This window comes from Salmo trutta, chromosome 18 (assembly GCF_901001165.1).
Source record: "Salmo trutta chromosome 18, fSalTru1.1, whole genome shotgun sequence".
NCBI classification, from domain to species: domain Eukaryota; kingdom Metazoa; phylum Chordata; class Actinopteri; order Salmoniformes; family Salmonidae; genus Salmo; species Salmo trutta.
Genome location: NC_042974.1, coordinates 42,905,927 through 42,929,156, shown reverse-complemented (window position 1 = coordinate 42,929,156; position 23,230 = coordinate 42,905,927). Strand labels below are relative to the sequence as shown.

Below are 23,230 nucleotides of genomic sequence, written 5' to 3'. Positions count from 1 at the left end.
GACAAACAGGAACAAACTTTGCCGTGATTCATGGATACAGTGGATATGTACAAATGAATGTGATATTTGAGGCTTTCTCACCAATTCATAGTACAATGTACACACACACACAGTTTGTGAGTGTGTGATATGCTGGTTGCAGACGTGTTTATTTCGACAAGAAAAACTTGTATAAATGATGGCAACACTGCCATGTTGCACTGAGCCTTGCTGTTGGAAAACCACATCAGTGGTGCACCTCCCACAACTTAACTCCTCAACTTTTGTCTGCAGTTGGTAGCTTCAGCCTTGCCACTGAAACGAGCCCACAATCTCAGTAAAGGCCCTCATCTGGGGCTGCTCCACTGTGAGGGTTGCCCATCACCCTGTTAACACAAGCCTCTCAGCCTGTTAACACATGGTTCTTCACGGTAGATTACCGCCATTACTAGCCCAAGGGAGAGGAGACGGCAGGCAGGCAGATCATTGGCTGTATATGATTGGGAAAAACCATCTAAATCACGTGACACCATTCATTCCTATGTGAAGACTCAATAGCGCATGTGAAGCCAAGGAAGTCGGTTAAGATGGCGTCTCATGGAGACATAACGGGATATACTCTTTTCACGCCAATTTGATGCAGCTACGACTGGAAGTGATTTTCGTAGCAGGTTAGGAGAGCATTTTCTCTAACCCTAACTCTTTTCCTAACCTTAACTTAATTATCCTAAACTGCTACATTAATTCTCCTAACCTGCTAAGGTGTAACGGTTGTCGTACGTAGTGGACCAAGGCGCAGCGGGTTGAATGCTCATAGTGACTTTATTTAACACTGAACAAACAAAACAAGAAAACGATCGCTCGAACAGGATTGCAGGCTAAACACACAGCTATGCAACAACAACTTCCCACAAAGGGACAGGTGAAAATAGGCTAGCTAAGTATGACTCTCAATCAGCAACAACGATGTACAGCTGTTCCTGATTGAGAGCCATACCAGGCCAACAAAGAAATACACAACATAGACAGAGCATAGAAATACGAAATATAGAACATAACCCAAAAAACCCCGAAATACTCTAACCAAACACCCCTCTACATAAACACATATACTAACAAACCCCGAACCACATAAAACAAATACCCCCCTGCCACGTCCTGACCAAAATACAATAACAAATAACCCCTTTACTGGTCAGAACGTGACATAAGGAAAAGTAACTTCCGGTCATATCGAAGTGGTGTGAAAAGAGTGTTTCTTGAGACATCCTATGACAGTGCCACGTTGAAAGTCACTGAGAACTTCAATAAGGCCATTCTACTGCCAATGTTTGTCTATGTAGGTTTCATGGCTGTGTGCTAGATTTTATACACCTGTCAGCAGCGGGTGTGGCTGAAATAGCCGAATACACAAATTTGAAAAGGTTTCCACATACCTTTGTATATATAGTGTATTACACTATTGAATAATGCAACCAAAACATATTACACTCTTGAATAATGCAACAAGTCACAAGCATGTGCAGACAACTAAAGGGTTTATTTTCTCGTCTGAAGGCTAGACTCGTTACATTTTAGCTTCAAAACAAAAGCACAGAGTTGCTAACATGTCTTCAATAAGTAACGTTAGCCTAACAAAATTTAACGATTAGTACTCTCATACAAATATAAAAGTACAATAGGCCTACCTTACATTACAACAAACCAGGCTTCTTTTATCCATATAATGCATATCATTACATGTGGTATAAGCTCATTTCAGGTATGAAGGTAAGACCCAGATGCAGACAACATCAAATTAACAATGGTTTAATAACCCAACAGGGGCAGGCAATAGACAGGTCAAGGCAGGCAGGGGTCAGTAAACCAGAGGTGGAGCAAAGGTACCGGACGGCAGGCAGGCTCAGGGTCCAGGTAGGTAGAGGTCAATAATCCAGAGGTGGGGCAAAGGTACAGGTCGGCAGTCAGGTTCAGGCAGAGTGGTCAGGCAGGCGGGCTCAGAGTCAGGACAGGCAAGGGTCAAAACCAGGAGGGTGAGAAAAAGAGAGACTGGGAAAAGCAGCAGCTGAGAAACAAACGCTGGTTGACTTGACAAACAAGATGAACTGGCAACAGACAAACAGAGAACACAGGTCTAAATACACAGGGGATAATGGGGAAGATGGGCGACACCTGGAGGGTGGTGGAGACAATCATACAGACAGGTGAAACAGATCAAGGTGTGACAATGCCTCATGACTTGTCAACGTGCACAATTAGTCTGTGCTTCAGTCTGATCAACTGTAGCCTCCTGATAACAACCACAGCTGCAGGTAGCCTAGAGTCTGCTATGCGCTCTGATCCCATCTGGGCCTGGCCAGGGAAGATGTAACTTCATGCTTTTATAGTCTAAACTATGTAGTAAAATAGGCCCATTTATTTGTGTTCTGAGAAAATGTCAATGTGATCAAATTTGGTTTATAGTCTAACTTCAGGTGGCTAGGCTACCTAGGTCTTTTTAATCCAAAATGATTGACTGGAATTAATCAATCAACACAATAGTGATGACATACTGTATGAGTATATTTTTTTATTACAGAGTAAAAATAAAATCATATGACCTAATTTGAAAAATAATCTGGTCCCATCATAGCCCACATTTTTTTACAACAAATTGTTTTGGTTAGCCTACTACCAGATCAAGAAAAAGGCCCCAGAAAAACTATTTCCCCCCTCCACTCTGGAACCTGTGGTGCCACCTCTGAAATCACCACACAATGTTACAAATTAAAAAACGTCCTATTTGTATGATCTGCATTTGACATGTTTTTGGTGGTGGGGATGAGCTTCCATCGTTTTATGTGGCTCAGTGTGTCTATTGTGACAATTTCAGAATGTAACATGTTGTTACTGCAATTTCAGGTAAAAACTCGATAAAACAAGTCTCAAATATTAGGAAAATGTCTATACATTTCAGCTGTTTCAAAAACCGTTGCTGTTTAAAGGTCTTACTCACGTCAGCTACGGAGAACGTGATCACGCAGTCATCCGGAACAGCTGGTGCTCTCATGCACGTTTCAGTGTTACTTGACTCGAAGCGAGCATAGAAGTAATTTAGCTCATCTGGTAGGTTCGTGTCACTGGGCAGCTCGTGGCTATGCTTCCCTTTGTAGTTTGTAATAGTTTGCAGAGGGGTTGAGACATAAATGATCAGAGATGTGGAGAGAGTGGGAGAAAGGCACTTAACACCATATTGCCATATTGGATTGTGTGTGTGTGTGTGTGTGTGTGTTAGACTTTTCTGTGTCTTGAATTTGCCTTGTTAAAAACGAGACGGAAAATATCTTTTGACATTTCTCAGATAAAAGGCATTGTGCAATTTGTCTGCCCTTTTACAGTGCATCACAATGTGAACATGTTCAAATGGCTCTTTTGGTCCCTTGAGATTGTGGTTCAGGCCATTAATGATGCAATCATTATGATGGTCAAATACCAGATTAATATTGTATGTCTAGAAAGATGTGTGTCTGTGTTTATACACACACACATACAAAGATGATGTGTACCTGTTAGAGAGGATTGGCTCCAGTCCGAGGCCTCAGGCTACCATTACACTCTGACAAATTAGCTCCAATGTTAAGAGCAGCAAAGCATCATCATCACAAATCATCACTTTGGGTCACTTATTTCACAAAATATAGTCTGGTGTTCAGTAAACGTTTGAGGAATATCATTCGTCTCAATACATCAAGTAAACAATCGCACCCTTTCAGATAGATCCCTTAACATCATGATCTTTCTCCTCATCCCCCTCTCCTCTCTTTCTCCTCATCCCCCTCTCCTCTCTTTCTCCTCATCCCCCCCTCCTCTCTCGTTCTCCTCATCCCCCTCTCCTCTCTCTTTCTCTCGGCCAGGTGAGGATGACGAGGATGAAGAGTGCGGCGAGGAGAAGCTGCCGTCCTGCTTCGACTACGTCATGCACTTCCTCACCGTCTTCTGGAAGGTTCTGTTTGCGTTCGTGCCCCCGACAGACTACTGGAACGGCTGGGCCTGCTTCGTGGTGTCCATCTGCATGATCGGCCTGCTCACAGCCTTCATCGGGGACCTGGCCTCCCACTTCGGCTGCACCGTGGGCCTCAAGGACTCTGTCACCGCCGTGGTGTTCGTGGCCCTGGGGACCTCCGTGCCAGGTAATATTATAAACTAACCCTGGTGTTTGTGTTAGATGTACTTGCTTTGTAATGTTGACAGTAGCACACCTTTTACAGTAGCATTTAACCTAGATGTACTACTATGTAATGATTGTGGCTTTTCCTACAAAAGTCCTCTAGAATTAGGGCATGATTCACTCCATATCGCGTAAATTCATCACTACAGCGTGATTGAAATGTAAAGGCGATGTTCTCGCGTTGGCAGAAACTGCATTCACGGTAAACGCTGTGTATGTCGGCTCAGTCGCGCTATGGCGCTGAACTTCCGCGATACGGATTGAATCGAGCCCTTAATCGCTCCGAACACTCCCAGTGTCCAGTGTTTACCTCCTCCATTTACTCCCACGATTTATTTACACTGCTTACACCCCAGCTAAATACTGTTTACATGTATACATGACATGTTAGTCAGTGGCCGATGCTCTGTTCCTGAGCAGCTTAACATCACCGTATACAAGTGAGCGGGTTGAACAAGAGTCTAAATAAATACACATGGAACATCAGTTCAACCCCTCACAGCTACCATGGCATAAACTTCACACTCCTATGATGAATATTAGTGCACAACCGTTAGTGTGTGGAATGGAAAAGGTTGAAACAGAGTAATTGCTAGTAGGAGAGATGTCAGGCGTGGGTCAGTCCAGAAGATGGGCAGTGACTCAGATGTGGAGCCAAACACACACACACACACAAGCACACACACACACACACACACACACACACACACACACACACACACACACACACACACACACACACACACACACACACAGCTTAATAGCTTTCAACTGGGACTGATACAGTGCTTAGCTAATTAGATAATTACCTCTCGGTTCATGTATTGTACACTGAGCTGCTTCACAGACCTGCTGACCAGCCAGCCACTGTAACTCACTCAGGACTCACCGCTCTGACACTTATAGACATTACTCCTGAAACACTGTTCCCCTCACTTCACTAATACTTTAAACCCCATTTCACAAGGACAAAGACGTGTAAAGAAACAGCACAAGGAGTCGATATTCTTTGTGTCTGTCATTCTGTTTGTTTGCACAAGGCATGTTGTGTGTGCATGGGTAACTTTCCAACAGAGTACACACGTTTGTAGTGGCTTCCTAATTTCAACCCTGCCTCGCTGCCTCCCTGCCTCTCTGCCTCTCTGCCTCCCTGCCTACCTGCCTCCCTGCCTCCCTGCCTCTCTGCCTACCTGCCTCCCTGCCTCTGTGCCTACCTGCCTCCCTGACTCCCTGCCTCCCTGCCTCTCTGCCTCCCTGCCTCTCTGCCTACCTGCCTACCTGCCTCCCTGCCTCCCTGCCTCCCTGCCTACCTGCCTCCCTGCCTACCTGCCTCCCTGCCTCCCTGCCTCCCTGCCTCTCTGCCTACCTGTCTACCTGCCTCCCTGCCTACCTGCCTACCTGCCTACCTGCCTCCCTGCCTACCTGCCTACCTGCCTCCCTGCCTACCTGCCTCCCTGACTACCTGCCTCTCCAGGCTCACACAGACACACACCGCTGCACTGCTTCGCCACCCATGTTCATTCGTTTTGAGTCATTTTTCATGGGGATCAGGTGTTGTGCAGTGTCCTGCCCTTTAGAATATGATTCATTACTCTACACAGGAGCGATAACAATAACCGAGGGGGTTAAGCTAGCATTAGCCGCCGTAGCGCTGTGCTGCTGTGCTGCTGTGCTGCTGTGCTGCTGTGCTGCTGTGTAAATGGACCCTGCTGGAGCCCTCACACTACACCTCTCGCCCCACTGTAATTATAGTCAATACAATGGCACGCCACAGCCACACGTCTCAATGAGCCTCGTTTGTCATGGTTAGTGAGCCAGAGAAGAACATCAGCAGCCCATATAAAAGTAACATAGAGGGAGGTCAGATGGTGTGTGTGTGTGTGTGTGTGTGTGTGTGTGTGTGTGTGTGTGTGTGTGTGTGTGTGTGTTTCAAAATAAATGGAGGATGATAAAGAGCACACTGAGGAGAATATGTAAATCTCTGCATTTAGTCATGCAATACAGAAGTGGCCCTAGTACTGTATATACAGAACACCTGAAGGTACATTAATCTCTCGGGTGTTTACCATCCTACATGGGGCATGGCTAATGTAAGGTTGATTAATAAGACTGTAGAGAGAGTGTTGAACAACCCTTCCCAGGCATACTGCTGGCTCACTGCCCTCCCGGGCTCACACACACACACATCTGAATATTTGAGAATTTCCTCAGAAAGCTGCAGGTCTAAATATAGGTCCAGCTGTTGTGACGTCCCTCTCTCTCTGGCCAATGATCACCGCCACCTCTGTGTTGACGTTTTCTGCTTCATGCGCTTGCTGTGATAGGTTGATACACTTTGAAGGTGTGATGGAAAACGACTGAGTATTTAGTGAAATTCTCTCCCTGTTTTTTATTAGTGCAGGTAGAGAGACTTTTAAATGTGTCTTGCTATTGCCACGAACCTGTTGTACATGTCGTTGTTTCTAGTGCTATGGACGACTCCTCTATAGGGCCTTACTATGCAAACAGCCAATGGCTGATAGAATGGGAGATCAATCCAAGACACCATGTGTAGGCATGAGCATGACATTCATCATGGAGGTGTGGATAGTTTAGAGGGTGCACTGTCACAGTCATTCCTAACACATCTAGAGAAAAGAGAAGCTTGCTACTGTCCTTCCTGACTCACTAGAACCATGATTGGATAGCAGGAGTGTGGAAGCATCAAGTCATGTGAGAACACTCCCAGCACACAGGAAGTGACGTCCTCCCCATCACTTCCTCCTGGCCTTGCCAGGAAGGGAGAGCAGCGACGGACAAAGCCATGGAGGCCTAATTGCCATAGTAACCGATATAGCCATTAGCGGCTGCTGCTGCATGTTAATAGGGCCGGAGAGAGCAGCAGATGTGTAGTAGGCAGTTAAATGGCTGGTGATTGTAGGGCTTGTCAAAGATAACAGTCTCCACTGTGACTGTGTGATGTCACAGTTAGGAAGTGATTAGCAGGCAAGCTCCTATCATAGAGATGGAACTGGGAGGTGTAAAACAGTCTCAGGAGCTTATACCTTCTGCTATCTGCTTTAGAAAAGCCATTATCTTGGAGGTAGAGAGGAGCCAGGTTTTGCTGTATACGGTCTTGATAGGGCAGAGGAGATTGAATATATGGTGTAGGATAGAGAGGAGCAAGAAGAAGGACAACACAGTCACACAGAGATGCTCTCTCTGCCCACACACACCGCTCGCTATCCTTACACAATCACAGCCGCCAATTGGACTGCAGTGCGTGTGTGTGTGTGTGACAGTGCTGGAAACCACTGCCTGAGGTTGGAAAATGCGCACACACGAGCACACAGCCCACACACGCGCACGAGCACGCACACACACACACACCCACCATGCAGGGACAAACAATCCCTCTGTTTCATCCGACAGTCATACACACTCCTCGCTACACAAATGCCCCTCCCGTATCAAAGGGTAGCTGCAGTAGTCCCCACCCTGTTGTGTGTGTGCTTGCGTGCATGTCCCTTTCTATAGATGCTCTGGTTTGTGTTGTCAAGAACTGTGAGGCTGCGGCGTTCCCAGTGTCCCCTCCCCTCCCTCCGTTCCCTCCATCCCTCCTTCCATTCTCAGTGAAGCTGCACAGTATGATGATCAGTGCAGACATTTACGAGGCAACCCCTGTCTGTTCTGCATCAGCCTTTCGCCACTCCACAGCTCTCTCCCGTGTCTTTCTGTCCGTCCTGCTTTTGTCCTCACCCTGCATTCTGCTCAGGGGATCCGACCACACTGTTATCAGAGAGAGAGAGCCTTTTGTCCAGTCTGCCGCACAAAGCCTGCTGCACTGCCAACGCCTGGCTCAGTCTACTGTACTGCAGCTCTCTCTCTCTTTCTCTCTCTCTCTCTCTCTCTCTCTCTCTCTCTCTCTCCCTCTCCCTCTCTCCCTCTCTCCCTCCCACAGACATCTAAATACACCACACTATCCAGCTAGCTAGAGCATTCTCTGTAGAGAGAAGATTGAAGACGTTGCGAGTTTTAATGTCACATGCACAAGTACAGTGAACATGTCTTTCTTGCTAGCTCTAAACCCAACAATGCAGTAATCAGTAACAATGTAATACTACAAATAACAAGGTAGAACAAAAACACACAAGAAATAATAAGAACTGTCATTGAACAATAAAAGAGCCAGAAGAAGATTTAACCAATCACTTTATTCATAGAGACAGAAAGAGATAAATGAACGAATATCTTGTAGCAGAAATGCATCTTACAGGTGAACTGTTGTGTGGGTGGCTGCTTCATGACTCTGTACATAGCTCTAATACTTAAAATAACAATTCACAAATTTTGTGCATCTCTGAGCGATGTTCTGTTGAATCCAAGGGTCATTTCATGTTTTCATGTGCATTACAGCCGGTACGGCGAGTTTTGCATCGTATGATAGGACATTGCTCAGAGATGCACAAAAATGATGTAACATGAAAAATGTGTTATACATTTACTCTATGTTTTTCAATCGTATCTCTTCCTGGGTCTTGGTCCAGTGGTTTTCCAGCTCAGTGCACGGCCCGAGTGGCCAGTCGGCAGGCATGGGATCAAGGGACAAGTCCCTGTGAGTACTATCCAGTCACTGGACATGAGATGGATTATTTTGAAGTGATGGATCTTCCTCAGTTACACGTTACAGCTCTCAGACCAGCCATTGCTCAGCATCTGTTCTAAATCAACCACAGCTAGTTTATTCACTATTGTGGTCCAGTAACGTCCACCCTTGTATGCCCATGTCGGTGCCCGTCTTGTGCCATGTTGAAGTCAGCAGAGCTAGATTCCCAGTGAATAGTGCCACTCGGGGCCAATGACCATGGTATCATGTCCAGCTGGCTAAAGCCTGATGCCAGCTCAGTGAATGGAGTCACCCTGAGGAGTACTTTGTCTCAACCTGGCCTCCCTCGCTCTTTCTCGGGCACCAGGAAAATAAAAGGGAAGGGTGCACAAAGGAAGTGAGGAAGGACGGAGGGACAGAAAGGGGAATAAAACAGAGTGCTCTGTCACTTGCCAATGAAAGACATCTCAAACATTAGACTGGGTTCCTTGACTTTCTATGAAAGCACTTTCTCCTGGCAAGGTAACTGCAACTTAGCATAAACAGCTGGCTCCACTCCAGAGATTGAATGGTGTCTTCCTGCTGGGCTGCTGTTGTTCCTACAGCAGACTGTTTAAATCCAGACACATAGACGGCCATTTATGGAGAAGATTATGTGCTTGCCTCAGGTATTGATCTGGGTCTGGGGGAAAGAGACCCAGACAGAAGACTTCTGCTGAGATGGAACTCCTGTCACTGCAACGGTGACAATTTTGCTCCCTGATTATAGTCTGCAGACATTACATTGAATTATGTCTTATGAAACAATGCTGTTCAGTGTTCTTTAGACTTTTAATTAATATTGAGCTTTTTTGTTTTGCCTATCACCCTTTACCCACACCCTCTTCCCCTTACCCCATCACCATTAATTCCCCCAATCCAATAACCTTTTCCCAATCCTTATTGAATCACACACCCAACACCCTCCTCCCCTCCATCCTCTTCTTCCCTTTCTTCCAGACACCTTTGCCAGTAAGGTGGCAGCCATCCAGGACCAGTATGCTGATGCATCCATCGGCAACGTGACGGGCAGCAACGCGGTCAATGTGTTCCTGGGCATCGGCGTGGCCTGGTCCATCGCCGCCATCTACCACAACTCCAAGGGCAACGACTTCAAGGTAGACCCGGGGAGCCTGGCCTTCTCCGTCACCCTCTTCACCATCTTTGCGTTCATCTGCGTGGGAGTGCTGATGTACCGGCGGCGACCTTCGATCGGCGGCGAGCTGGGGGGTCCGCGGACTCCCAAGATACTGACCACCATGCTGTTTGTCAGCCTGTGGCTGCTTTACATTCTGTTCTCCTCACTGGAGGCCTACTGCCACTTCAAGGCCTTCTAAACAGCTACAAACTTAAGAAGACCCTAGAAGAGCTAACCGGAGACAAGAAGGAGGCAACAGCAGCAGTGAAAAATGTTTTTCTCTTGTCGTTAATAACCCCGACCCACCCCACCCTTTCCCCCTTTTAAGAAGTGAAAGATCCCTCCCCTAGTGCTTAAGGGATGAGACTGGTTGTTCAGGAGCGGCCTGTCAACGCTGGGACAGAGACACCTCTGAAGTCTGTAGAATGACAGTTGAGTGTGTGTGTGTGTGTGTGTGTGTGTGTGTGTGTGTGTGTGTGTGTGTGTGTGTGTGTGTGTGTGTGTGTGTGCCGGTGCGTGTGTGTGTAGCTGTTTGTTATGCCTCTCACTACCCAGCAACCCTATAGAAACAGCATCGTCGACGCCTGGCGCTCATTTCAAACTAAACACTAGACATTTGAGTGAAATCCTTCAATAATTCCCATACCATCATTATTGATATGTATATGCATGAACATCAAAAGAAAAAAAGATACGGCTGTTCGCAAACATAGTGGGTGGGGAGTAACAGGTACTTTTGAAGAAAGTCTCTTGTCTGTGTGTGAGTCTTAATAAATCTCAGTTAGGGCCTGGCTGCAAGAGCTGCTCACCACCTTCTGACCCTCGGTTTGGTCCCCAGTAGAACATGTGATTAGGTTTCCTCTGTTCTTTTATCTTGCTGTAGATGTAGTTGTGTTAAAGGAGTTTAGCATACTTTTACCTTTAAGGCCGTATCGTGATTGAATGGCCAGCGTTACCATTTTAACTATCAGATAACTCGTTGTCAACTTAAATTATCATTTTCAAAACTATCCCAAGATCGCATTTCCAGTTTAGTCAATAGGAGTTTCACCACCACCATGCTTGATTCAAATTGCAATAGAATGCAGAGAGACCGTACTGGATCGCCCTCTGCATTAGCTCCATCCATTGGCTACACATCTTTCAGCAGCCTCTCACCATTGGCTCTTTCTCTCTGTCTTTGTGTCTAAGCTCCTACCGGACTGGTCTTTTTATCAGTCCCAGTCCTCAAGGGCTCTACAGTCAATTCTTAACCACTAACCCTAACCAGAAACGTAAACCCTTTACCCCTCTCCCCTATCATAAACCCACCCTCAACACTAAACCCTCTCCCTCTTTCTCTCTCCACTGAGCTGCACATCTTCATTTTTTTCAATTAAATGGAATATTTCAATAAACAATATCTTAAACATAAAATACATCAATTGTAATGGTGGACAGAAGTGTAGATTAAACGGTTCCTATAATGCAGTAGTTATAGGGACATTTTACAGAAGTTCAAAGTGAAGCTGGTGAGAAATACATTGATTGAGTATTTTCTATTTTCTGAGGTAAAGGCTTTTGTCTTAATGATGCAATGTTTTTAATCCATCTTACTGCCAGTCTCCAGATATAAGGGTTTACATTCAAGACTGTTACTACACGTCCAGTTCAGCCACATCAGGCAGGTCAATCAATCAGTGTGTGGAAGAGGAAGACGGTCCACATTATTTGATGAATACCCTGAGTTTCCTACTGAGTTTGTTTAATACACTATACTTGATGTGTAACGTAACAATGAAGAAAAAGTAATCATAGAAGTAGTTTGGTTTAGAAAATTAAGATTTTGTCTTGTTCTTGTCATTTCTCACCACAGAATTTGCAGCCCCTGAGAAGGTTCCATCTAGATTAAAGTACTTATATGGAAGCCAAGTGGAGTTTAATCCTATTTTGCCAAAGGGAACTATTTCTAATGGAAACTCCAGTAACAGCTTAGCCAGAAAATGAGTGTGTTTTCTAACACACTGACATTTCTTAACACCACCAAAAAGATCCCTGTGCGGTACTAAAAGCCTTGGTATTGTTTTACCTAAACAGAACATTTCTAATTCCAAATTTGGATCAAAACGTTCACATTTCGTGGAGATTGATGTTGATGTTTCGAATTGAAGGAAAAACATTGCACTGGTTCCCGTGTTTCTAATGAGAAGGATGACATTGCTTATATGCTGACGATGACTCTGCTGTTACATGATTATACATTATGACCTTTCTCTGATCTGAAAAGGTTACTATGACAATGAAATACTAAAAAAGACCTTTCCTCCAACCCTAATACTCAACTAACCAACTACAAATGACAAGAAGAGGAGGAGGAGAAAGAAAAAACATGTGAAGTACAGCCATACATTGTGTACTGGTGCAGTGAAGCAGAAGGACTTCTCCTGCCCAGCATGTGTTGCTATAGTGTGCGTCTGCACTGTGACTGTGCAGCATCTCTCTGTGTCCTCTACCCTCCCCACATGCCATGTCCATATTTTGGAATGTTAATTGTTAATTAATGTGCTACTTGTTCACACTGTGCATGAATGATAACATGTCTGTATATACTAAGCAGTATCCCATTCGTTCATGTTGACGGAGGTTTGAATGTTGTATAGATTTTGACTTTTTTTTTTAATGTACTATAACCTAATGTTTTATTTTAAGTTGAATGATGTATTTGGTAACTTGCACATGAAATAAAAAAAGGCAATATCTGCTGTTGTTGAATGAGGGTGAGAACTTAACGAGTTAAGTATCTTAAGGGAGTTGCATGGGTATTTGTACAAAAGACAATGCTTGCTTATAATGACATGGCTGGTTGTATTATTTGACAGTGTAAAGGCTATTTTGTCATTGAAGAGATAATATGTGTATATACTGTACATTGTTACCAGAGAGAGGTCTGATACCTCCACATATCTTAGTGAATTCTACATATTTATTTTAAAACCCTCACTAAACTCAAGAATGACAAATATTGCCTTTTTAGAGAAGTAGTTTGCTTAAATGCTTGTTTTGCTCTCTCTCTCTCTCTTCCTTCCGTGCTGAGCAGTGTTTTGTCTTAGATATCTGAAAAGTGTGTCAGTTCTTCATGCGGGGTGGATTCCTTCTTCAACTCCAGATCTGTCTGTCTTTCAACCTGGTATGTGACCACCCATCTGTCTCTCTGGCTGGCTGGTACTGTGCCTGCCTATCTGCCTCTGTCCCTGTTCAGTGTCTCTGTCTGTCTGTTGGTACCTGAGGTGCGTCATCTGATTTACACCACCACCGCCCGCTGCTCAGATGGACCGTCGTTTAACAGGGATCTAATATATTTCACTTTCTCTCTTTCTTTTCCCTCCTTGCCTTCGCACTTTCTCACTGTTTAGCTCTCTCTCTCTCCTCTTTAACTTTCTCTCAACCTTAACCTCTCGATCTGTCCTTTCCTTGCTGTCTCTCTTTAGCAGGGTTTAGTTTGCTATTTCTTTTGTCTTTTTGTTTGATTTTGTTTGATTCTAACTGATAGAATATCACGAATTTGTCTTATTTTGTTGGTGTCGTCTGTGTTTTTTCTTTGTGTTGCACAAACGAATAGGAAGACACTACACTAACTGTGATTACTCTACATGGTACACTTCTAACACAGAAAATAAAGTTTGGAATACCCTGTTTCAAAGAGCCTGAGTGGAGTTGTTTTGTGGGTCTGCATGTGGAGCGAAGTGTGCTGTGATGTTAGTGTACATTTTAGTGTTCTTAAAACTGTTGAAATGCATCAGAAAAATGAGTCGCCTTTATGCTTCCTAATTGTAGTTCATCAAGTGTCCATCCACACAATGTCATTCTTCGCTCTAGCCTTCAAACACAAGAGCACCTGGAATGAAGTGCTCTCTATGTCACATTGCAGGTTGTGAAATCTTCAAAATTGTGTGTGTGTGTGTGTGTGTGTGTGTGTGTGTGTGTGTGTGTGTGTGTGTGTGTGTGTGTGTGTGTGTGTGTTTAGGAGACGTTTCCCTCAGCTGGATGAAGTGTGTTTTAAAAGGTAGAGAGTTCACTACTGGGAAGTCTGGGACAGAGCCACTCAACAGCGAAACTGTTAATCAACATGAGTGTGAAATTGGGCACCACACTCCACCTCTCCCAGAATAGTGTTGATTACTGTAGCAGAGAGAGAACCTTATCCACCTCCCTCTCTCTCTCCCCCTTCCCTCCCCCATCTCTCTCTCTCCCAGAATAGTGTTGATTACTGTAGCAGAGAGAGAACCTTATCCACCTCCCTCTCTCTCTCCCCCTTCCCTCCATCTTCTAAAATATGTATATTTTAATATATTACAAGTATATGAAAGTATACTTAATTATATAAAACAATGAATAATATACTTCAAATACGATGTCACAGTTGTCTTCGTCTTCAGAAGAAATAGAAAAGTCCTCATCTGACAAAGTAGACCAATACGCAGCGGAGGTCGTGTTCATCTTTGAATTTAATTAATCGCTAATGTGAACACTATACAAAAACAATAAACAATGACAGTGCAACAGTTTTGCAGGCTATACAAAAACGCAGTGCAAAAACAATTCCCCACAAACACACAGACAAACACACCCAACTAATATAGGACTCCCAATCAAAGGCAACACCACACACCTGCCTTCAATTGGAAATCCACCCCAATTAACTATACATAGAACAACAAACCTAGAACCTATACCCACAACTAACTAACTAAACCTAGAAATACATAAACACAGAGCAGTGCCCAAAACCCCCGGAATACATAAATAAAACAACCTACTACCTACACCACCACCCCGAACCATATAAAACAAATACCCTCTGCCACATCCTGACCAAACTACAACAACACATAACCCTTAACTGGTCAGGACGTGACATACGATATGTCTTTTTCTAGTATATCTTAAGTTTACTATAAAAATAATATCATTACACTTCAGCACACTTATTAAAAGTGTACTTTAAATTCATTGTTTTTTGTCTTCTAGTATACTATATTTTCACTATCATTAAACTTAAACACACACTTAACATTTCAAACGCTTTAACTGTAATTTAGTATATTCATTCAAAATACACTTGTTTTTAAATTGAAGCATAGATAAAACATTTTATGAAACTCTGCTTGTGAATGATCAACTAAACTATAAGTATACAGTACCTTGCAAAAGTTCTCATGCCCCTTGGATTTATTCAAATTTTATTGTGGTAAAAAGTGGGATTCAAATTGATAGAATTGTAATTTGTTGTCAACAATGAACTCAAAATACTAATGTAATGTCAAAGTAAAAAAGAATTCTAAAGAAAAATAAAATTAATAAATAATGGATAACTAAAATATAGTCATTATAAAAGTGTTTAGCCTCTTTGTTTAGGCAAGCCTAAATAAGTGCAGGAGTAGCATTTGACTTAACAAATCACAGAATATGTTATATGGACTCCTTGTGAAATAATAGGGGATGACATGATTTAATGACAAACCCTTCCTCTGTCCCCCTTACATACAACATCTGTAAGGTCCCTCAGTCAAGTATTGAATTTCAACTACAAAGACCAGTGACCCTTTCGAAAGCCTCATAAAAGGGAAGGGATTTGGTAGATCGGTAACAATATCAAATCAGATATTGAATATCTCTTTAAGCATGGTTAAGTTAATAATTATGCTGTGGGTTATTTATTAATCAATCAATCCATTTGTATCAGCTGATGTCACAAAGTGCTATACAGAAACCCAGCCTAAAACCCCAAACAGCAAGCAATGCAGATGAAGAAGCACGGTGGCTAGGAAAAACTCCCTAGAAAGGCAGGAACCTAGGAAGAAACCTAGAGAGGAATCAGGCTCTGAGGGGTGGCCAGTCCTCTTCTGGCTGTGCCGGGTGGAGATTATAACAGTACATGGCCAAGATGTTCAAACATTAGATGACCAGCAAGGTCAAATAATAATAATCACAGTGGTTGTAGAGGGTGCAGCAGGTCAGCACCTCAGGAGGAAATGTCAGTTGGCTTTTCATAGCCGATCATTCAGAGTTAGAGACAGCAGGTGTGGTAGAAAGAGAGAGTCGAAAACAGCAGGTCCGGGACAAGGTAGCACATCCGGTGAACAGGTCCACCCAGACACATCAAAGATACAGTACATGCGTCCTTCTGAACTGAGCTGCAGGACAGGAATGAAACTGCTCAGGGATGATTGTAAAACACTTCAGTGGCTGTGATGGGAGAAAACTGAGGATGGATCAACAATATTGTAGTGACTCCACAATAATGATTTAAATGACAGAGTAAAAATAGTAATACAAATATACAGAATAAAAAATATTCCAAAGCATACATCTTGTATGCAACAAGGCACTAAAGTAATGCTGCAAAAATATGTTTTGCCTAAATTCAAAGCCTTATGTTTGGGGCAAATCCAACACAACACTGAGTAACTGCTGCCTTATTTTCAAGCATGGTGTTGGTTTCATCATGGTATGGGTATGCTTGACATCGGCAAATACTGGGGAGTTTTTCTGGATAAAAAGAAATGGGATGGAGCTAAGCACTTTACAGCAGACACTGGGAGAGGAATTCACCTTTCAGCAGGGTAATAACCTACAACATGAGGCCAAATCTACACTGGAGTTGCTTACCAAGAAGACAGTGAATGTTCCTGACTGGCCAAGTTACAGTTTTTACTTAAATCTGCTTGAAAATCTATGTCAAGATTTGAAAATTGCTGTGTAGCCATGAGCACCAACATGTTGACAGAGCTTGAAGAATTATGAACAGAATAAAGGTATAATATTGCACAATCCAGGTGTGTAAAGCTCTTCTTACCCAAGAAGACTCATCGCTGTAATCTCTGCCAATGGTGTTTCTAGCATGAATTGACTCAGGGTGTAACGTCTGCTTCCAACTCACACCCTCAAACACCTAGATCCCCTGAACGCAGCTCACTTTCCGGCTCACTTTCCAGCTCACTTTCCAGCTCACACTCTCAAACACCTAGATCCCCTGAACGCTCTACAGTTCCCAATCACCTGAATTCTAATCACCTGTTCACACACCTGTATGTCATTACCACACACTATTTAATTCAGTTCTTTGCTTCCCATCACTGTGAGGTATTCTTTTGTGACACACGTTTTTTGGAACGCTGGGTTTCCTGTGATTTGCGCCTTCCATGTACGATAGTTTTTGCCTATTCCCTGCCTGTACTTTATTGTATTTCCTGTTATCTACCTATGACCTGATCTCCCGGACTACGTTACTAGCCTTTTCCCTGCCTGTACTGTTGCCCTTTAATTCACCCTGTGTATGACCTTCTGCCTGCCCCTGGACCCAGCTACCTGCCTCCTCCTGTGGTATTTTGCAATAAACGCCTGCTGCGCCCTGCGCTTGAAACCAGCTCTCTGTCTCCCCTCGTGTTCATTACACTGGGAGCTGAATACTTCTGCAATAACTTAGTTATTTAACTTCTATCAATCTTTACAAAAAATAGCACTCTTCCCGTTTGAAATTAGTATTTTGTGTACGTAGACAGTTGACAAAACATTACAGTTAAATACATTTTAATCCCACTTTGTTACAACAAAATGTTAATTAATCCATGGGTGTCACACCAGCTCCCGCTCTCCCTCTCTGGCGCCAGGCTGCCCTTCATTACGCACACCTGTCACCATCATTACACGCAGCAGCGCTCATTGGACTCTCCTGGATTCCTTCCCTTTGTTGATTGCCCCATCTATAACTGTCTGTTTCCCCGTTTGTTCCCTGTGTCTGCATTAATGTCGTTATGTGTTCTTGTCCAGATGCTGTCCTGTCCTGTTCCATTCCATGTCCTTTTATAGTTAAATGTTCACTCACTGTACCTGCTTCTTGTCTCTACCAGCGTTGATCCTTGCACAAGGGCTATGAATACTTTTGCAAGGCACCGTAGTTTCAGCGCTAATAATGAGTTTAAATTCCTGTTCAGAAGAGTACAGAGAAAGTTGACAATGATAATGGTTGTTTATTGCACAGCTGATGAACATGCTTCCTGAGAGTATACTTTTTCATATCTCACGAAAATATACTTAAGTATACTTTCAAAAAAGTATATTTCACTTAAACGTCCACAAAATATATTTAAAGTATACTTTCAAAAACTCATGTGCACAAAAATGTATATATTCCCCAGCATCCTTTTCTGCAGATGAAGTTTTGATTTATAATATATTGTTTCTCATATTTAGCTTATTCACATGTTTTTATGTTCATTTTCAAATTGAATAATGCTGTACTTTTAATTACACATTACATATTACACATTACACATTTTATTGACATTTTTATTTATTACTGTAATGTGAACAACTGAAGTGAGAAATGCCAATGGTGCACAGTTCTCAAAAGTGTTACTTGTAAATCGCTGCTCCAGGAATGGCTGAAGAATTGCAACATTTACCTGGAGATAACTCTGCAAAAGCACTGCTGGGTGATTTAAGAAGTCATAGTCAATCGATCAATAATATAATAATACTCTTAGAAAAAAAATATTTTGAACCTACAATCTGTAGAAACTATTAGAATAGAAAGGTTCAGATCTTTTGTGAAACATCACAGTCCATAAATGGTAAATAAAAATCAGAACTGGATGGTGTTCAGAGATCAAATCAAATCAAACTTTATTTGTCACATGCGCCAAACACAAGTGTAGACCTTACCGTGAAATGCTTACTTACAAGCCCTTACAAGAAGAGTTAAGAAAATATTTACCAAATAATCTAAAGTAAAAATAAATAAAAAAATAGATGGGAGGGGTTGAGTGGAGCTGAAGGTTGGGACAAAAAAGAAGATAACTGATGTAAAATATACTGTGACTGTAAAATGTATATAGGTTCAAAACTTTTGTGAAACAGCATAGTTGAAAAATATATGGCAAATAGAAATCAAAACTGGATGGTCTTCAGAGATAGAGGGGAGGGGTTGAGGGTAGCTGAAGGATGGGACTAAAAACAAACAAAACACACAGTACTAGTCAAAAGTTTGGACACACCTACTCATTTAAGAGTTTAAAAAAAATGTTTACTATTTTTTACATTGTAGAATAATAGTGACGACTTAAACTATGAAATAACACATATGGAATCCCGAAGTATCTAAAGAAGTGTAAAAACAAATCAAAATATACTCTCTCAACCAGTGTCATGAGTTAGTAACCTGGAATGCATTTCAATTAACAGGTGTGGAAAAAGTCAAGGGGTCTGAATACTTTCCGAATGTACTGTATGTATAAGCTTGAAGTAGAAGTTTAAGTGTTCTTGTCCATTCATTTACTCTAATTAAGGGAGGGTGGTAGGGTTAGGGGAAAATAATCAAGTAAAAAATATATTAAAAAAAGATATATGGGGGACTTGAAATGCTGCAGACAATTACATTGATAGAAGCCACAATCTATCTGCAATATTAAAGCTGATCTACCCCCTAAACAGTTTTAAAATGCTGCTCAAGCCACAACAGCTTTGTAAATAGCATGTTAACATTGGCTGAGAAGATGCCTTGGTCAATCAAGGTAACCTTTACATGGTTAATTACAATAGCTAATGTGGTTAATGAGTAGAAGTGTATTTGTAAAAGTATACAATAGGAATGCTAATTCAAGTACCATTTAAGTATATTTCTAATTTATGAGAAAAATAACTGCTAGCTTGCCAGCCCCGGTCTGCTAACTGCTAGCTTGTTTAGCCCCGGCCTACTAACTGTTAGCTTGTTAGCGACGGTCTGCTAACTGTCTGAATTGCCGTGTCCCCAGTCAGCCCAACCACTCACTGGACCCATATGTTCACTTGGCTGCACATGCCTCTCTCTAATATCAATATGCCTCATCCATTACTGTCCTGGTTAGTGATTACTGTCTTATTTCACTGTAGAGCCTCTAGCCCTGCTCAATATGCCTTAACCAACCATGTTGTTCCACCTCCTACATATGCGATGACATCACCTGGTTTAAACGTCTCTAGAGACTATATCTCTCTCATCATTACTCAATGCCTAGGTTTACCTCCAATGTACTCACATCCTACCTTACCTTTGTCTGTACACTATGCCTTGAATCTATGCTATCGTGCCCAGAAACCTGCTCCTTTTACTCTCTGTTCCGAACGTGCTAGACGGCCAGTTTGTATAGCCTTTAGCCATACCATTATCCTGCTTCTCCTCTGTTCCTCTGGTGATGTGGAGGTTAATCCAGGTCCTGCAGTGCCTAGCTCCACTCCCACTCCCCAGGTGCTCTCATTTGTTGACTTCTGTAACTGTAAAAGCCTTGGTTTCATGCATGTTAACATTAGAAGCCTACTCCCTAAGTTTGTTTTACTCACTGCTTTAGCACACTCTGCCAACCCGGATGTCTTAGCCATGTCTGAATCCTGGCTTAGGAAAACCACCAAAAACCCTGAAATCTCCATCGCTAATTATAACATTTTCCACCAAGATAGAACTGCCAAATGGGGCGGTGTTGCAATCTACTGCAAAGATAGCCTGCAGAGTTCTGTATTACTATCCAAGTCTGTACCCAAACAATTCGAGCTTCTACTTCTAAAAATTCACCTTTCCAGAAACAAGTCTCTCACTGTTGCCGCTTGCTATAGACCTCCCTCTGCCCCCAGCTGTGCCCTCGATACCATATGTGAATTGATTGCCCCCCATCTATCTTCTGAGCTCGTGCTACTAGGTGACCTAAACTGGGACATGCTTAACACCCCGGCCCTCCTACAATCTAAGCTTGATGCCCTCAATCTCCCAGAAATGATCAGTGAACCTACCAGGTACAACCCCAAATCCGTAAACACGGGCACCCTCATAGATGCCATCCTAACTAACTCACCCTCCAAATACACCTCTGCTGTTTTCATTCAAGATCTCACCGATCACTGCCTCATTGCCTGCATCCGTAATGGGTCTGCGACCAAACGACCACCCTTCATCACTGTCAAACCCTCCCTAAAACACTTCTGTGAGCAGGCCTTTCTAATCAAACTGGCCGGGGTATCCTGGAATGACATTGACCTCATCCCGTCAGTAGATGATGCCTGGCTATTCTTTAAAAGTGCCTTCCTCACCATCTTAAATAAGCATGCCCCACTCAAAAAATGTTGAACTAGGAATAGATATAGTCCTTGGTTCACTCCAGACCTGTCTGCACTTGACCAGCACAAACACATCCTGTGGCGTTCTGCATTAGCATCGAATAGCCCCCGTGATATGCAACTTTTCAGAGAAGTTATGAACAAATATACACAGGCAGTTAAAAAAGCCAAGGCTAGCTTTTTCAAACAGAAATTTGCATCCTGTAGTACTAACTCAAAAAGGTTCTGGGACACAGTAAAGTCCATGGAGAATATGAGCACCTCCTCCCAGCTGCCCACTGCTCTGAGGCTAGAAAACATTGTTACCACCGATAAATCCACTATAATTGAGAATTTCAATAAGCATTTCTCTACGGCTGGCCATGCTTTCCACCTGGCTAACCCTACCCCGGCCAACTGCCCGGCACCCCCCACAGCAACCCGCCAAAGCCCCCACCATTTCTCCTTCACCCAAATCCAGATAGCTGATGTTCTGAAAGAGCTGCAAAATCTGAACCCATACAAATCAGCCGGGCTAGGCAATCTGGACCCTCTCTTTCTAAAATGATCAGCCGAAATTGTTGCAACTCCTATTACTAGCCTATTCAACCTCGTCTGAGATTCCCAAAGATTGGAAAGCTGCCGCGGTCATCCCCCTCTGCAAAGGGGGTGACACTCTAGACCCAAACTGCTACAGACCTATATCTATCCTACCCTGTCTTTCTAAGGTCTTCGAAAGCCAAGTTAACAAACAGATTACCGACCATTTTGAATCCCACCGTACCTTCTCCGCTATGCAATCTGATTTCAGAGGTGGTCATGGGTGCACCTCAGCCACGCTCAAGGTCCTAAACGACATCATAACCGCCATCGATAAGAGACATTACTGTGCAGCCGTATTCATCGACCTGGCCAAGGCTTTCGACTCTGTCAATCACCACATTCTTATTGGCAGACTCGACAGCCTTGGTTTCTCAAATGATTGCCTCGCCTGGTTTACGTTGGTTTACTTCTCTGATATAGTTCAGTGTATCAAATCGGAGGGCCTGTTGTCCGGACTTCTGGCAGTCTCTATGGGTGTGCCACTGGGTTCAATTCTCGGGCTGACTCTCTTCTCTGTATACATCAATGATGTTGCTTTTGCTGCTGGTGATTCTCTGATCCACCTCTACGCAGACGACACCACTCTGTATACTTCTGGCCCCTCTTTGGACACTGTGTTAACTAACCTCCAGACGAGCTTCAATGCCATACAACTCTCCTTCCGTGGCCTCCAACTGCTCTTAAACGCAAGTAAAACTAAATGCTTGCTATTCAATCGATCACTGCCCGCACCTGCTCGCCCGTCCAGCATCACTACTATGGACGGCTCTGACTTAGAATATGTGGACAACTACAAATACCTGGGTGTCTGGTTAGACTGTAAACTCTCCTTCCAGACTCACATTAAGCATCTCCAATCCAAAATGAAATCTAGAATTGGCTTCCTATATCGCAACAAAGCATCCTTCACTCATGCTGCCAAACATACCCTCGTAAAACTGACCATCCTACCGATCCTCGACTTCAGTAATGTCGTCTATAAAATAGCCTCCAACACTCTACTCAACAAACTGGATGCAGTCTATCACAGTGCCATCCGTTTTGTCACCAAAGCCCCATACACTACCCACCATTTCGACCTGTACGCTCTCGTTGGTTGGCCCTCGCTTCATACTCGTCGCCAAACCCACTGGCTACAGGTTATCTACAAGTCTCTGCTAGGTAAAGCCCCGCCTTATCTCAGCTCACTGGTCACCATAGCAGCACCCACTCGTAGCACGCGCTCCAGCAGGTATATCTCACTGGTCACCCCCAAAGCCAATTCCTCCTTTGGTCGTCTTTCCTTCCAGTTCTCTGCTGCCAATGACTGGAACGAACTGCAAAAATCTCTGAAGCTGGAGACTCATATCTCGCTCACTAGCTTTAAGCACCAGCTGTCAGAGCAGCTCACAGATCACTGCACCTGTACATAGCCCATCTGTAAACAGCCCATCTATCTACCTACCTCATCCCCATACTGTATTTATTTATTTATCTTGCTCCTTTGCACCCCAGTATCTCTACTTGCACATTCATCTTCTGCACATCTACCATTCCAGTGTTTAATTGCTATATTGTAATTACTTCGCCACCATGG

At 43.3% G+C, this 23,230-nt stretch overlaps 1 protein-coding gene across 2 annotated transcripts in view; it reads left to right on the top strand.

Annotated features, from left to right (window-relative positions):
- Window positions 1-13,627, top strand: part of LOC115153336 (sodium/calcium exchanger 1) — a 180,317-nt gene extending 166,690 nt beyond the window's left edge. For both annotated transcript variants that reach the window (XM_029698675.1, XM_029698674.1), the window contains exons 6-7: window positions 3,873-4,148; window positions 9,771-13,627. In XM_029698675.1, the coding sequence (XP_029554535.1) occupies window positions 3,873-4,148; window positions 9,771-10,147 (653 nt within the window). In that variant the 3' untranslated portion in view covers window positions 10,148-13,627. The remainder of the gene's footprint in view (window positions 1-3,872; window positions 4,149-9,770) is intronic.
- The last annotated feature ends 9,603 nt before the right edge of the window (window positions 13,628-23,230 follow it).